The 14960-nt window shown below is 39.5% G+C and overlaps 1 protein-coding gene across 2 annotated transcripts in view; it reads left to right on the forward strand.

The window, feature by feature from the left end:
* Positions 1 to 14960, forward strand: part of syt7a (synaptotagmin VIIa) — a 110302-nt gene that overhangs the window by 41920 nt on the left and 53422 nt on the right. For both annotated transcript variants that reach the window (XM_014013648.1, XM_014013647.1), the window contains exon 2: positions 10669 to 10772. In XM_014013648.1, the coding sequence (XP_013869102.1) occupies positions 10669 to 10772 (104 nt within the window). The remainder of the gene's footprint in view (positions 1 to 10668; positions 10773 to 14960) is intronic.

The raw sequence follows: 14960 nt of genomic DNA on the forward strand, positions 1-14960 counted from the left end.
CACAAATAAATATGGTAAATGTAAGATTATTGGTTGGTAAAAATAATTCTTTGTAAAAAAAATTACAATAAAGAACAAATCTTTTGAAGTGTAGAAAGGTAGTAAGCAGGTAATGTACCTGATGCAGATAGCTTTTTTAATGATCCAGTTTAACCTCGATATAGGACAAGTATTTGCCACACCTGTACATAATCAATTTCTGAGAAGGAAAATAAAGATGCAGCAGTGTCTACAACCAGCTCACTGTAGCCCACATTTTACAAGATTATTCTCATAGTGAGGGCTGGTTCCAAAATACTAATTGTTCACAGATTTATTGTTGAACTCCACTTCAAAAGATATGAACAAACCCTGACTCACAAACAACAACAACAACAAACAAATTCTGAGTTGATGTCTTGGATCGTTCAGCTTTAGGTTTAATCTTATATGATCAAAAAATGAAAGGCAAGGCAAATATAACAACACTTTTTTTGGGTTAAGAGTGATAATCTGTTGGAGTCAGTTGGATAGAGGCGTTGTGAGCCCTGACCTCCTTAGAACAAATAAAGTAGGATATATAAAGGCAATTTAATGGCTCTGTATCAGGAATAAATGTGGCCACAGTTGAGTTACTTTACAGCTCACAGGCTCATTACCGGGATGGACACTAGTCCACCTCCTCAGCATCAACAGGCACAACGTGGACTTTAATCAATAAAGCCTGGGCCACCAGTGGGACTGGTGAATAATGGCTTGTTTGTTGCCGTGTGGAGCAGCCTAGAACACCCTAAAGCTTGTGGGACACGAGGAGCTCATTCGGCTCGATCCATTACCGTAATATATAATGGTCATTTGTCCCAGTGTGACACACAGGAGATGTGGTGTGGGTGAAGTACTTAGAAAACACAGGCAAGTGTTTTCTTGTGACCCGAAGAGCGTAAAGTCAAGAGGAACAATTGATGAGAAGTTCAATCCATGATTTATCCTGACAGATAATTAACTGATAAACTACAGGGACAAACTCTAAGATAGCATCCAAGCAGGTGGATAAATTAACCTCTGGTAAAACAGGGTTAGGAGTGATTCTGTGTGATATAAATATCTGTACTGGAATTCATTAATAATGTGGAGAGTTCACGTAAGGAAAAGGCACTCAAAAATACAAGCCAGCTTATTAAAAGTCAAGAGCAAGAATGTGTTTTTGGAAACATGATGGCTTTATGTATCTTGCCCATTAAAGTCATTTATTTCAATACGGAGAGTTAATTCAGTCTTTCTGAGCCGGAGCTGAGGAAGAAAACGATCCCAGAGATGCTGATAGATCGTGTGGTATACTTTACACTTTAAAGTCTTCTCTGAGACGCAAGGAGAGATAGATGCTACCAAAATGTGAGCTGTATCAGATGATCAGAATTAAACATATTGTAGATCCTGTTGCCTCCTGTGAAGGTTATGACTGAATGAATCTTGTTAGAAATACTTGTACTGGCTTGAGTTCTTAAGAACCAATGATTCATCATTTTTAAGTGAAAGTCAGGCTGTAAGAGAATAATAATAGGACTTATGGTCAATTTGCTCATTCTTATTTATGGTTTTGAATAGGGCTGCACAATTAAAAAAAAAAAAACAACAACAACCTGACAGTGTGATTTTTTTTCTAATTCTGTGATAAATATTGCAATATGAAAACATACAGGAGTTTTGAATAACAGTTATGCTGCCATCTTGTTGATGATGAACTTGCATCGATCTTATCTATTTTCTGTGCCTAACAAATGTGTTTTATGTCAGTATTTGAGAGTAATTTTATCTTGTGCTAGGACTTCTATTTTTTTTATCATGTGCAAACTTGAATTGTGTTTTACCACCTAACATGTTGCATCTATCTTAGTTTCTATTTCCATTGCGCTTAAATATTAGCATATTTAAACTGTGTTTTATCTCTTTTCCTCCAGTTCTCTGTTAATTTGCTCATCTTCCTCATTTTCATCAAGAACCTCTGTCTTCCTTCACACCTCGAGAACCGACAACATTTCTCCAAAAAAAACGTTGCCATTATTATACCAGAAATTTCACAACAAAATTAAAGTTTTAGCTTTTTTGACACAAAGCTGCCCATTTTTGCCAGCAGAAACACCCTGTCAAAATAAAAGCCCTAACATGCAACTGTTTAGTGTAATGACTTGTGATTTAGAGTTTTAGTTATTTGACAACACATTGATTGTTTTGTGTTTTTATCTGCTTTTTTCACCTATAATTTTGCCTCTTCCTCTCTCAAATAGTAGTTGCACCCATCTAGTGATGCACTTGGACACATCATCAGTGATAGTAGCAACAGGGGGGGTTTCAACATCATCTCCCAGTTGACCTAACCGAGAATGATCAATTCCCAGCCTGTGTTCAAGAAGCATTAACCCACTGCCTGTCCCTCATGATCCACAACCATCGTGGGGCAACTTCTGAGGCTCTGTTGATGGATTTTCTTTATGTGCTTCTGTGATGCCCAGAGGGCTGTAGGGCCTGCATAGTCCCTACTCCTCACTACTTACATCGAGTACACCACCCCCCTCTGTGCCAATCCTCCACCAGCTCAGTGTATTATATTACTTATTATTTCCAAGTGTGGTTTCCTATCTGATCAGCTGTTCATGTAAACAATATATTTTTTTCTCATCATGGCTTCCAGCATTTTCATTTTGTGCTTTTATTATTGAAGGCAGAGTGGGAATAATTTTGCATATATCTGTGTGTGTTAGTTTGCCTGTACTGTTAGGGGAAAAAAAAGTCTCATGAATCCCTGAAAGGAATTTAATAAAACTCTGAGGGAGTGTTGGGGTGACTAATACAGTTGAACGACTTTTGGAGTCAGCCTGATTCAAGATGGCCACCAGAGCTAGTCAACTTCAGGAACCATAAAAACAGCTATGACTCAGTCTGTTGTACAGATATCGAGCTAAAATCTGGTGTGGTATTAGCTGGCAAGTCTGTCACAACTCATAACACATCAGTGCTAACAGATTACGCAAGATGTCGCAACATCACGAGCTTGAGCTTAATGTTATTTTCAAGATAATTTCGCTCCATCTTTTCTCAGCATAAGATATAGTGTAAAACTCAGTGTGTGTTCTATCAAAGAATACTAGTCCTTGATATATTTGTTAGTTTTTTATGCTGCATTCATACCCAGTCTCACTCTGTTTCCTATGTGTTTTGTTTACTGAAACATAATGTCTCGAATCAACTGTGGCTTGTTAAAACTCCCGTTTGGATTTTACGACCAACAGTCTGTGCCTGGCGTCTTTAAAATCTGACACACAACAGATGGCGACTTTATAGGTGACGGCACACAAGCGTCACGTGAAGTCAAACTCTATGCTCAGCTTGTTACCGGGGAGAGATGGATCTCGTCCCTTGTCGGAGACGTCCGTGGGCGGCGGTCCTCTTACTTTGACTGTGAAACAGCTTCGGTTAGAGCCCAGCAGTGCCTGCAGCTGAGCCTCGGGGAGCGTAATGGGGCCAGAGAACCAGCAAAAGCTCCCCGTGGCCAACCAAGGATGCACGAGACTCTCGCTCCCACCACGGGTGTTCTCCACCTGTCAAGATTTTACTGATCCGCTACACAATCCCTGTGATTTGCTGCACACGGAGATCTCTAGTGTCTGCCGTGGAATCACACTTCCATGGCCTGTTTCTTTTTTCTCCTTTTACCCCAAAACAAATCTTTGTTCCTTGCCGTCGATGTATTCAAATTCGACAGTTTATTGCAGAGAGCCGTCAGAACTGTCTGCAGGCATGTTCCATCCTTGCATGCTAATAGGGAGCTTTGGCTGCAGGCACTGACATCTAAAAATTGAGAGCCAACTGCCAATAATTAAGAAGGTAATGCCCGTAAATAACACTCATCAACTGATAAGCAGCAGTAATATGTTGTGGAGGATTTGGAAAATGTGGCTCCCTGCGTGTATCATATGGCTGCATATATTTCTGCGCACCAGGTGAGTGTTCTAACCAGGCATGAGCAATATTTGCAAATTGCAACATTATTGTTTAAAATTGCAGCAACATAAAGTGTCATTTATCACACACATTTTTCTTTCTGTTGGGTCATCACTACACTCCCTGTGTGCATAGGCTACTATCGACTCGTTTAACTGCGCCAGTATTGTATTACTGCACTTCATTGATACATTGCACACTGCTGAACTGAGAAAAAGCAGAAAACAAAACAGAATATCTAAAAGTGTTTTATTTTTATTTAGAAATAATTTATTCATTCTGACAGGATCTGTGTTTTAGTTATCTTTTGTGTTTTTGGATTAGGTTCAATGTTTTGTGATTCTTGTGTTTATATTACTTTTTTTCCATTTTGGAAACAAAAAGTAATATAAACTCTTCCCTCAGTGCCAGTATTAATTTCTCATTTGTTTTCTGCTCTAGTCAGTCACCTGGCCCCATCCACTCTCACCTGTTGCCAGTTTGTAATCAGCCCAGGTGTCTCTACTCACTCATCAGTCAGTAAATTCAGCTGTTGCTTTACTACAAGCTTTGTGTTGACAAGCTTTTAATATGGCATGAGAGATGGCTTCATGGTTTTGTTTTATGACTTATATTTTTAATTGTTTTTATCTTTAGTTTGTTTTATGGTCTCTTGTGTATCATTTTACTTGCTATTGTCTTATGTGCAGGACTTTGACCAAAGGAAGCTGTGCTGTGAAAACATTTTTTTTCCTACCATCACCCTACATACAGATTAATCCAATAAAGAAACATTTTGATACAACTTTAATCAAAACTTTCAAAACTTCCTAAAAAACTTGTATAACTTAAAGGCACAGTGTGTAGGATTTGTTGTTTTCAGTGACATCTAGTGGTTGAGTGGTTGAATCATCCTCCCTGGTCCTCCCCCCACCCCCACCCCCAGCTTCAAAATGCAAAGGAGTTGCTACGGTGTCTCTCAGGTGTCAAAAACCTTTGATAATTCCAACCGCGATGTCTACCAGCAGCTTCAGGGCTAGTGATGTTTCAAGTGGTAAAATTATGAGCTTTAATAAGTAAAATTATCCCAGCTACAATGACAGACAACAAATATTACATTTATAGTATTRCAACTAAAACCGTTTTTGACGCCGCCACCGCAGTTTGTCCTTCATGAGCCTTCGTAGACAAGATGGCGGCTGCCTGTGTGGCAACTCGCGACCATGGAGATATAAACAGCTTTTTATAAGGTAAAAATAATAAAACAAGGTCTTTGTCTGCAATGATTAGACATGTTTTTTATTATTTTCATTAGTGATTATTTCAATTTCGGCTAAAAGAATTGACAAAATCCTACACACTGTGCCTTTAACGGAAGGGTATGAATAATACATGATAGTTTAGAAAAAAATTATAATTTCTGTAAAAGATGCCATGTTTTTCTTCGTCAAACACCAAGAACCACCAACAAGTGATATACGTACAGCACATTGTTGGCTGCTTGAAGTATTGAATGGTCAATCTGCCTAGGAATGGCAGTCTGTCAGAAGTGAATGCCCATTGAGCATAACTGAACTGGCTGCTTTACAGCAACGCTTTCATAAAACACTCCAGAACTGCAAGTTGTTTTTTGAGCATTCAACAGCAGTCATTTTCTTGGTTCCATAACAGTGACTCAGTTCTTCGTTGAAGTTTCATCTCTTCTTACAAAATAGTTTTAGTCAGCTCAGCCAAGAAGAAATAGTTTTGACTTCATTGCTGTTATTGTCCTGAAACGGGGGAGGGGGAGAAAAGCAATAATGTGAACTGTAGAAGTGAACCAGCGGGTAGACAGAAGATATTTGCGAAACTCAGCAGGTGAACCACGTTCTGCTGATACACTCAGTTTCTGCTTCAGAGTTCGAAAGGCTGTGGAAACATCAGAGTGACGTTTGAGGAGCAGATCGGTTGCTTTAAGAAGCCCAGAAGCCAGGCTCCAGTCCCAGAACCTTTTGAAGTGGCGATCAGACTATGAGCTTTGTTCCCAGAGCTCCTGAGGCACTGCTCTCTTCACCTCGGTTACAGCGTAGAGATATATGGCGTGGCAGTTTTGATGACTGGACACTGCTCCAGTTCTGCCTGTACAATTAACAAACCCTTCTACCTCCTGAAGACCGGTCCCCTCTTTCCATGTGACCTACCTTCAGCGCATGTGGACCTACAGTTCATGTATGTCATCACAAGAATACAGATACTGCTGCATGCTTCAAGTGGAACAATAGTCTTCCTCTTTGCTTTTTAAATGTCCACATTCAACCTCTTGCGTGATTTCCTCCTCATCCTCTTCATCGAAACGAGATTATTACAAGCTCATTTACAACATCATAGGTGGCACTCACCCTGGTACACAGTGTCATTTAATTTCCCTTTTATGTGCATATAAAAGAGATGGCCACTGGAACCTAAAACAAACAGGCAACTTTCAAGTTAAAGAGTGCTCTGACTTCTAAAGGCTTTTGATCAAAGGCTTCAATGGGCTTGTTTGCCTCGCTCGTCAGTTTTACCAAGTGCTGCCATTTAAGCTGTGATTCATCACTCTCGAATCGAAAGGATGCAGATCTTTTTCGTCCCCCGACTTTTGTTTTTTTGGGATTAGATGCATGCAAACAGCCATTTTAACCTTTCACCTCACCAATGTCTCCACCTGCTGAAGTATTTTAAGCTAAAAGTTGCGTGATAAATTGAATTTTCCTGAGCATGCTGTAACGGTTTGTGCGTTTTGCAGGCTTGTCTTGCTCTAATGATGCCACTTCTTGTATGCTGCCTCAGAAGATTTGCATATTTCCTTAATACCTCGACGCCGTGTATTTCCTTCCTTTCATTCTTTTGCACAGCTTGCATGCTGCAGTGCTATGTGGAGAGAGAGAGAAAAAAGGAATGTACTGTGTGTTCCATGCAAAGGCAAGCAGAGTTCAGCTGTCACTGTTGGCCCTTTTTTGAATACAGCACTTTGATTGGAAGCTTTCTGCTCCCATGGGTCTTTATGACTGATACAGCTCATAAAGCATGTAAACTCCCTGCCCACCTGCCATCCCTTCCACCCTACGACCTTCAGGGACAACGCGGGACGTAGAATCCGACATCAGCTTCTGGCTTTCGTGGATCCCAACGTATCCAAACATCCATCACCGGGCCTCTCAGCGCTCCTGCTTCCATAAGCCCCTATCTGGGGAGCAATCTAGTTCTTCTTGTTTAAGATTCATTGCCACTCTTGCAAATGTCATGCTTTCTAATGGACTTGGCTTTATTGACCTGCTTCTGGAACATACAAGCAGAGTATAGAAGCTATTTCTGAACAGCTATAAATAGTTGTATTCATCATTCAGGACACAACTGAGCTTCACTGACCGTGTAATACTCAAGTTGTCTAAGCGGTCTCCATTTGCAGTCTGCCTGACTAAAGATAGAGACAGTTAAATAATGGGAAAGGGAGGGGCATGTGTATGACTGTTATGCTGATTGTATCTTTACAATCAGACCGACATCAGTAGAGTTGGATCAATTCTCCTTCAGATCGGGTCGTCTGCTGTTTCCATGAGATAAACTCAGTTGGTGTGTAATGTTTAATGAGCTTTTTAGATATATATGAAAAGTATGTTTCCACAAAGTGCAAAGATAAATTTCCTAATGGCCACATAAAGATCTTCAATCCACTAGTTGTACCTTTTTAGGGTATCCTGTGACATTTTCCACCAAGTTTCCCTGAAAAAGTGTGCTGATTTTGTATTTTCAGGAAGCTGCAATTACTCGAGCAGGATTAAAGCATAAAAGCTTGCTCGAGTGAAGGAAAATGAGTTTGGTTGTAAAAACCAAAGCTTTTTTATATTAAAAACTTTTTTCTTTTGTTCTTTTTGCTGCTTCTCTTTGTGATAAGTCCTTTCAGCTGGATTTTCAATACTACTTTGTTAGGGTTGGGACATTAAAAAAAACCTGATCAGACAAAAAAGGACAAAAAAAAAAACAAACAAACTATGAAGGGTCTTCACAAATCCACATTTTTGGTCTTATATGCAGAAATGATATAATACAGTTTTGTTTTCCAGATATGTGAAATGGTTATGTAACTTTTTGGATGCTGGCTAGTCAGTTTTATAAAAGGGTTCAAATTTAGAGTGTTGTGTATTTTAAGCTTATCTGAAAAGAAAAGCAGAAATGCAAAGAAATATGGAAACACTGAGCCATAACATTGAGATGACTGAGAGTTAAATGTGTTACACTGCATTGGTTTTTCACAATTCGCTGTAAAAACGTTAATTTTAAAGTTCAGTCATACTCTAGGGTGTGTGGAGGGGTCTTCAAAGGGGTGACCAAATAGAGCTTCAGGAGTTTTATTCTGCTGTTTTCATATATATTCTATTTGAAAAATACTGCGGTGTAGGAGTTAGTGAATCACTGTCTGATTTAGGCCAACTTTCTTTTACTTTACAGTTTATATTATTAATTAAGAAAAGCACAGTCACCCAACTCATTGGAGCTTGTTCTCTCTTCTCATAAATTCATACTCATAACTGAAACCAACATTCCTTGAAAAAAAGCACATTGCTCACTGCCTTGCATGCTAATGTTTGGATATTTGGTGAAGATGACTCCCAGGTACAGTCACACAAACTTTTAGCTCAGTATTTGTAAAAACAAATTGAGACATAGCATGTTTTTGTTAAGGCTGATTTGCTGTTGCAGATGTTTTAAAGGGTTGGCTCAAAAATTTATTAATTTAATGATCAGTTGCATGTTCGGTGATCACTTTCTGAGTGCTTCATTGACATTTCCCCAGTGATTCATGAGATATTTTGCTAACAAACTGATTATTAGAGGATGGAGAGCCAGAGCCATTACCCATTAGGACTCCCTCTTGTTGGCCCTCCTGATCCTTCTAAAACAACACTCCTTTATATTGCTGCTCTATCACTGGCATAAAATAAAACGTCCCTGTCCCTTAGACAAAACATCTGAGGTGTTTCACCAGAGCTCCAAACTCCTCAGGTACAAATCTGATCAGACCCACATATCAGACCGGTGTGGGCCAGATCTGGTGTTGAGCTGGTTTCTGGCTGACTGCTGGCATGGCAAGTGGTTTGTCCACTGGATGTGGGCCAGGTCTGGCAATGATGGCACTGTTTTTTAAGACGGATGCTTTAATTGACCCAATTGTAGTTTTGTTCATGTGGTCTCTGTTAATGCTTGGACCACCTCTGGCCAATCACATCTGGGCCACCAATGGGCCATTATTCGTTGCGATACCTTGGATGAGTGTTAGAGTGTTGGTGTATCGTGTGGGCTGGAACAGGGATTTGTGATTATGCCCAGATTAATTAGATTAAAAATATAAACAAAACAAATAATTTTATTTTATTTTATTTTATTTTTTAGAAAAACGAGGGACATACTCATCATTAGGCATGTAGCCATAATGTTATGGCTGATTGGTGTTTACAGTACAGGCTTTAAAATGTGAGCAAAAAGGCCGTCAACACCTTAAAGGTCAAAATTACATAAACATGTTTGGACTTGAAAGCAGAAACTTGTTTACAGTAGAACAGCACAGGGCACCGAGTGATGTGTAATCACCATCTGGTCTTAAAGGGCCAGCGACATATTTCAGACTTTACAACCATGCACACATCTACACACAAAGTGACTGTAATCATCCTGAGTAGATCTAAATTATGAGCGAGGCATAAAAATTTCAAGAAAATTAGATGCAAATCCTGTAAGAAAGAATAGTTTTGCTTTAATGAATTTTTTGCTCAAGGTCCAGATCCCACTGTAGTTCTGACGTAGCTTCACGCTGACTCTAAAAGAGTTCTTGTTTGTTTAAAAAAAAAACTTCATTGCTACTATTGTGCCTAATTTCATCCCTTTGGAAAATGGTAGTAAAAAATCCAGAAGTTTGGTTAAAGATGTATTGCAGGAAGGCAGTTTTTGTCTGTTAATGACCTTAAAACATTTCCTACATGCATTTTTTTTAAAATTAGGAATCCTGAGAAGAAAATCAGAAATTTGAATACATTTGCATTTTTCCCCTCACTGTGCAAGTGCTAAACCTCAGTACGGCTGCATTTCCCTGTCTTTCAGAGCAAAGTTAAACATGGAAATGTGCAATCCAGACCCGTGCATTGATGTGTGAGTCCCTCTCTCTTGGACGCACACATGGAAACACACAAAAGAGAAGCAATGGTTTATGTTTTTTTATGAGCCACCACTCTCAACGGGCATCTACTGATACCCATTAATCATGAGCTCCTGTTGTATTTCCAACAAAGGCTCGGCCAACCCTCCCCTCCCTTCCTCCCTCACCTCCCCATTTTCACTTTCGGCCTGTCAGTTAACAAGCTGCGACATGGTGACAGTGACGTGTGTGCATCTTGAGTGATGCCTGGCCGAGGTCCTGAATGAAAAAGGTATTGAAATGCTTCGGCATGAACTGGAGCAGCAATGAGATTCCCCCTCGGCTTTCTTGTGGAGGATGTAGAAAACGGCAGCCCAAATCTGCGATTCAATTAAATGTGGAGAGAAATGGTCCAACTTTATATCCCTCCCACCACACACACACACACATTTGAAAACATTTACAGCAGCATACAATATCCTAACTCTTGTATTTTACACAGAATGAAGTAAATGTCTGTTTTTTTTTATTATTTTCTAATCCTTTTGTGTTTGTGTGCACAGGCTCAGTGTCCCTCAGTGTGTTCCTGGTCTCCCTCGCAGTGACAGTGTGTGCAGTTTGGCTGGTGGCTCTTTGTGGCGTCTGTGGTTGGTGTCAACGGAAGCTGGTGAGTTTACACACACACACACACACACACACACACACACACACACACNCACACACACACACACACACACACACACACACACACACACACACACACACACACACACACACACACACACACCCTTCATATTTACATTGTTCACCACAATTTTCTGTCACATAAGTACCCTCCGTGACAAGATACTTCTGTGTACTTGTACATACCAGTGCAAATATTCTTTAACAATTAGAAAGTGTCAGTAAAAATCTAGACCACAACAAAAAAGCAAAACATGTACCAAAAAGAGTTCATGCAAACAGGTGTGACAGACAGGTGTGGGCCAGATCTGGTGTCAAGCTGGCACTGCTGGCTGACTGCGGGTATGGCAAGTGGTTTGTCAAAGTGGATCAGATCTGCCAATGATGGTACTGTTTTAAGATGACATGCCACAAATGGCCCAGTTGTTGTTTGGTTTTTGTTGTTTGGTTTATGTGGCCCAAATCTGTCAATGCCACAACTGGCCCAGTGTTTGTTTGATTTATGTGGCCCAAATCTGTCAATGCCACAACTGGCCTGATTGTGGTTTGGTTTATGTGGCCCAAATCTGTCAATGCCACAACTGGCCCAGTGTTTGTTTGATTTATGTGGCCCAAATCTGTCAATGCCACAACTGGCCCAGTTGCGGTTTGGTTTTTGTGGTGCTGGTTCATACATGAACCACCTGAGCCATCAAAGGGCCATCATTCTTTGCTGTATCTAGACTGACTGGGTCAGACAAATATCATGAGGGCGTAAGAAATCTTGTGTTCAATAAACTGAATTCGAGACGATAAACACACAGATGTTAAATAAATGAATTGTGGAAAGAATTAAAACCATACAACACCAGAATCTGGAATCAGAGTGGAGGTTTATTGCTGCTCAAGCAGACAGGAAACCCATACTGGCCATAAAACCGGAAACTTAAGTTTATATACAGCTTCTTCAACGCCTTCGCTCGCCCTCTACTGGCCTACGGCTGAGTCACAGGCATTCAGACAAAATTCTCACCTAATGTATTCAAGCGGTTATTTATGTGTTGACAAATGTTTCGGACATGTAGCTAGACCTGTTTTAATCAAGACACAACAATAGATTAACACTGTCAATATTTCAAAAGGAGAACTAAGAATATAGTGTTGTGCTTCTAAAATCAGTACTAACCTACCTAAAACTAAATTTCTTCACAATCCCCCTGTTCACATGACCAAATCATGTGAACAAGGGAATAAGATATACTTTAAATTCACAAAGCAGATTTAATTGAATACATTATTTACTGTTTAATTAACTGTTGTAGGATAAAAACATGAGATATTAGCATCATAAAAGTAATGTGAAGTAAAAAGGCTCCAATTACAAAGTCCTGTCTTCGTAATTACTAAAATCTTGGCCTAGAAAGGAAAATAACTTCATGTATCAAAATCACAAATGCTTACTTTACTTAATAATGTTTTATATAAGAGATGAATTAGTAAATTGTGATATGTTGGTAATAAATGTGAGATTACCTTTTGTCTCAGTTTTATGTGTTTTATTGCTGTTTACAAGTGTTCATACTTGAGCAGAGTAATCCTGATTTCTGCACAAAGTTGATGAGATAAACCCAGAGATGGTCACCAATAGAAAAATAAATACAAAATTTATTGTTTAATTTCTTTAACTAAAAATATCTGCCTGAAAGTCTCTTTCACAGGAGGTTCTTGTAAGAAACTAGTTTCATTTATCAAGAGTCACCAGAAAAAAAAAAAACAAAGTTCTGAATTTCTAGTTTGTGAAAAAAAGACAAACTTTCCTCATGAATATAACAGAGAAAACATGTTACAAAATCAGCACTTATCCTTATTTTTACTGGTAACTAATTCAAATGTAGTGTCTCCCTAAAACCATTTGTTTGATCTTTGGTTTCAGACAGATTATTTAACATTTACTCTGACTTTACCACTTCCAAACACAAAACAGACTCAAGGCATGACATTGTTGAAATAGCCGAATAGGTAAAATCTAGTTCAACCAATGTTAGTAAAAATGTGCTGACATTTAGAGCTAACACATCAGAGCCTGAGCAGACTGACCTCTGAAAAGAGGGCATGGCATTGTAATTATGTGGTATGAAATGCAATTTATTAAAGGGGGACGACCACTTAAGGCTGAAAACCCCTCTCCACCTGACTGACTTTTTGAAATGTGTTTCACTTTAAAGGGATAGTCTGGTCATTTTTTAAGTGATCTGTTACCTGTGCAAACTGGGCCCAAGTTAACTGAGATGACCTAGTTTACGCTAATGTTCCCATACTCTTCTTTTTTTAGCCGTATACCTTAAGTGACAGAACTGAGAAGTACAGAACATGCCCCACTACATAAAACCATTTGCAGTGCTGGAATTACCAGTGAGGTGACCGTGCCTCGATTGCCCGCTGTTGTCATTACAACATATAGGTAGGAAATGATCCATGCTGAGATGGAACAATGCAGGCATTTTGTTGTTTGTATTTTATTTGATATTCCACTTTAAAAGAAATGGAGCAGTGAATGACTCCCAGTCTCCTACTGTGGACGGAGGCAGTTCTGCTGCCAACATCTCGGGAAGTCTCTGAGGTGTTCTTCTGAGCTCCGCTGTAAGTGAATCTTATTTTTATCCTTGTGACAGCGCTGTAAAAACAGTCACACCACCGGGTTGGAGTAAAGTAACCATCTTTTACCCCTTGCAACATTGCGAGGTCCATCGAAAACCATGCGAGGAGATAGTCTCACAGGAGATGCTGTTTATAGATGCATTTTTATTTAGATTGTCGAATCTCATCCGGGGTTTGTGTTTGTGTTATGGAGGAGGTAGGAGGAATTAAGATGTCAATTAAACACTTTGTAGTCTCCGGACTACTTAGTTTGCGGGAAAAATATCAGCTGCCCACTGGTGTGAAACCAGATTAAACGCAGCTGCCTAATGTACAAAATAATTAAGTGTGACTGAGATGAATAGCGCTCATTTCTATGATGAGAAACTTGTTATCGATGCACCACTGGGACGCAGCACAAACATTAATCTAGTTAAGCATTGTTTTCCCAATATGTCATCAAAATGTGTGCTTTCTGTAAGACCCATGAATCTGTTCTATCTACCTCCCTTCTTTAAATGAGTTATTCTCCACGAGTACATGCATGCATAAAGTATAATTTGCATAAAGAAGGTTCTGTTTTAGAACAAGGCGACTAAAGTTAAGGTTGAGTTTCTCTGCACAACATGTTCTCAGTAGGTAATAAATGCTCAGCGTGTAATTCTCATTTTACTTAGAGCCACCACAGGCCAGTCCGTGTCTAAAGCGCTCATTTTTGATATTTCAGCGTGCACCCTTTGACGGTGTCAGCTTTTATAAGAACAAACGCTCGCCTGAAGCCTCACGTGTCAGTTGCGAGCGGGCCCATGCCAGTTGCGGTTATGATTCATAGGTTAATAGACAAGACGTTTTGGGCGAGTGTTTTGCTTTTGGTATTTTAGCTCTGGCAACCGGTGCAATAAGGTTTGATTTTTAATAGTCCTCTTATGAGCAGTCGTCCTTCGCTTTAGACCTCCCTTCAAGTATTGCATTATACATGCGCCTGTTTGTGCCATCTGGCTGGCTTTTATTGCTGCATATAAATTCACCAGCATCAAAAATTGTCGGTTTCCCCTGGAAAACTTTTCCATTTTTACTTCTCTCAAGAGTGTTCCTGTTTGCTTTACTCTGCATTTATGATTGCAGTGACCCAAGCTATTTTGTATCAGATGATGACAACAACAACAAAGCACAAATACTAGTACTACTAATAATGATAGACGGAGCTCTTATAATAAGATTATTGAGCTCCTGTGTAGTGAGACTGATGGCTGCCAGCGGGGTGTTGTGTTTTAGATGGTGGGGGAGATTTTCAGATATCAGAAGTTGTGTAACTAACATCTGTTGGAGCAGCAGCGGCTGCTCGGCGTTCAGAAACCCTTCCACCTGCTCCGTGTTCTGTTCGAACCGTGACATGTTCGTGAAAGGGATTAAGATTAAATCTCTAGGTGTTCCCACTGAAAAGTACCTCACTTTAAGAAAAACTTAATGGAATGTTATTAATTTGATCTATTAGATAAAGTAGGCGATTCATGTTTTCATAATGCTAAAAGACAAATTGTTGCATATTTAATTA

The sequence above is a fragment of the Austrofundulus limnaeus genome, unplaced genomic scaffold (genome assembly GCF_001266775.1).
Source record: "Austrofundulus limnaeus strain Quisiro unplaced genomic scaffold, Austrofundulus_limnaeus-1.0 Scaffold104, whole genome shotgun sequence".
NCBI lineage: Eukaryota > Metazoa > Chordata > Actinopteri > Cyprinodontiformes > Rivulidae > Austrofundulus > Austrofundulus limnaeus.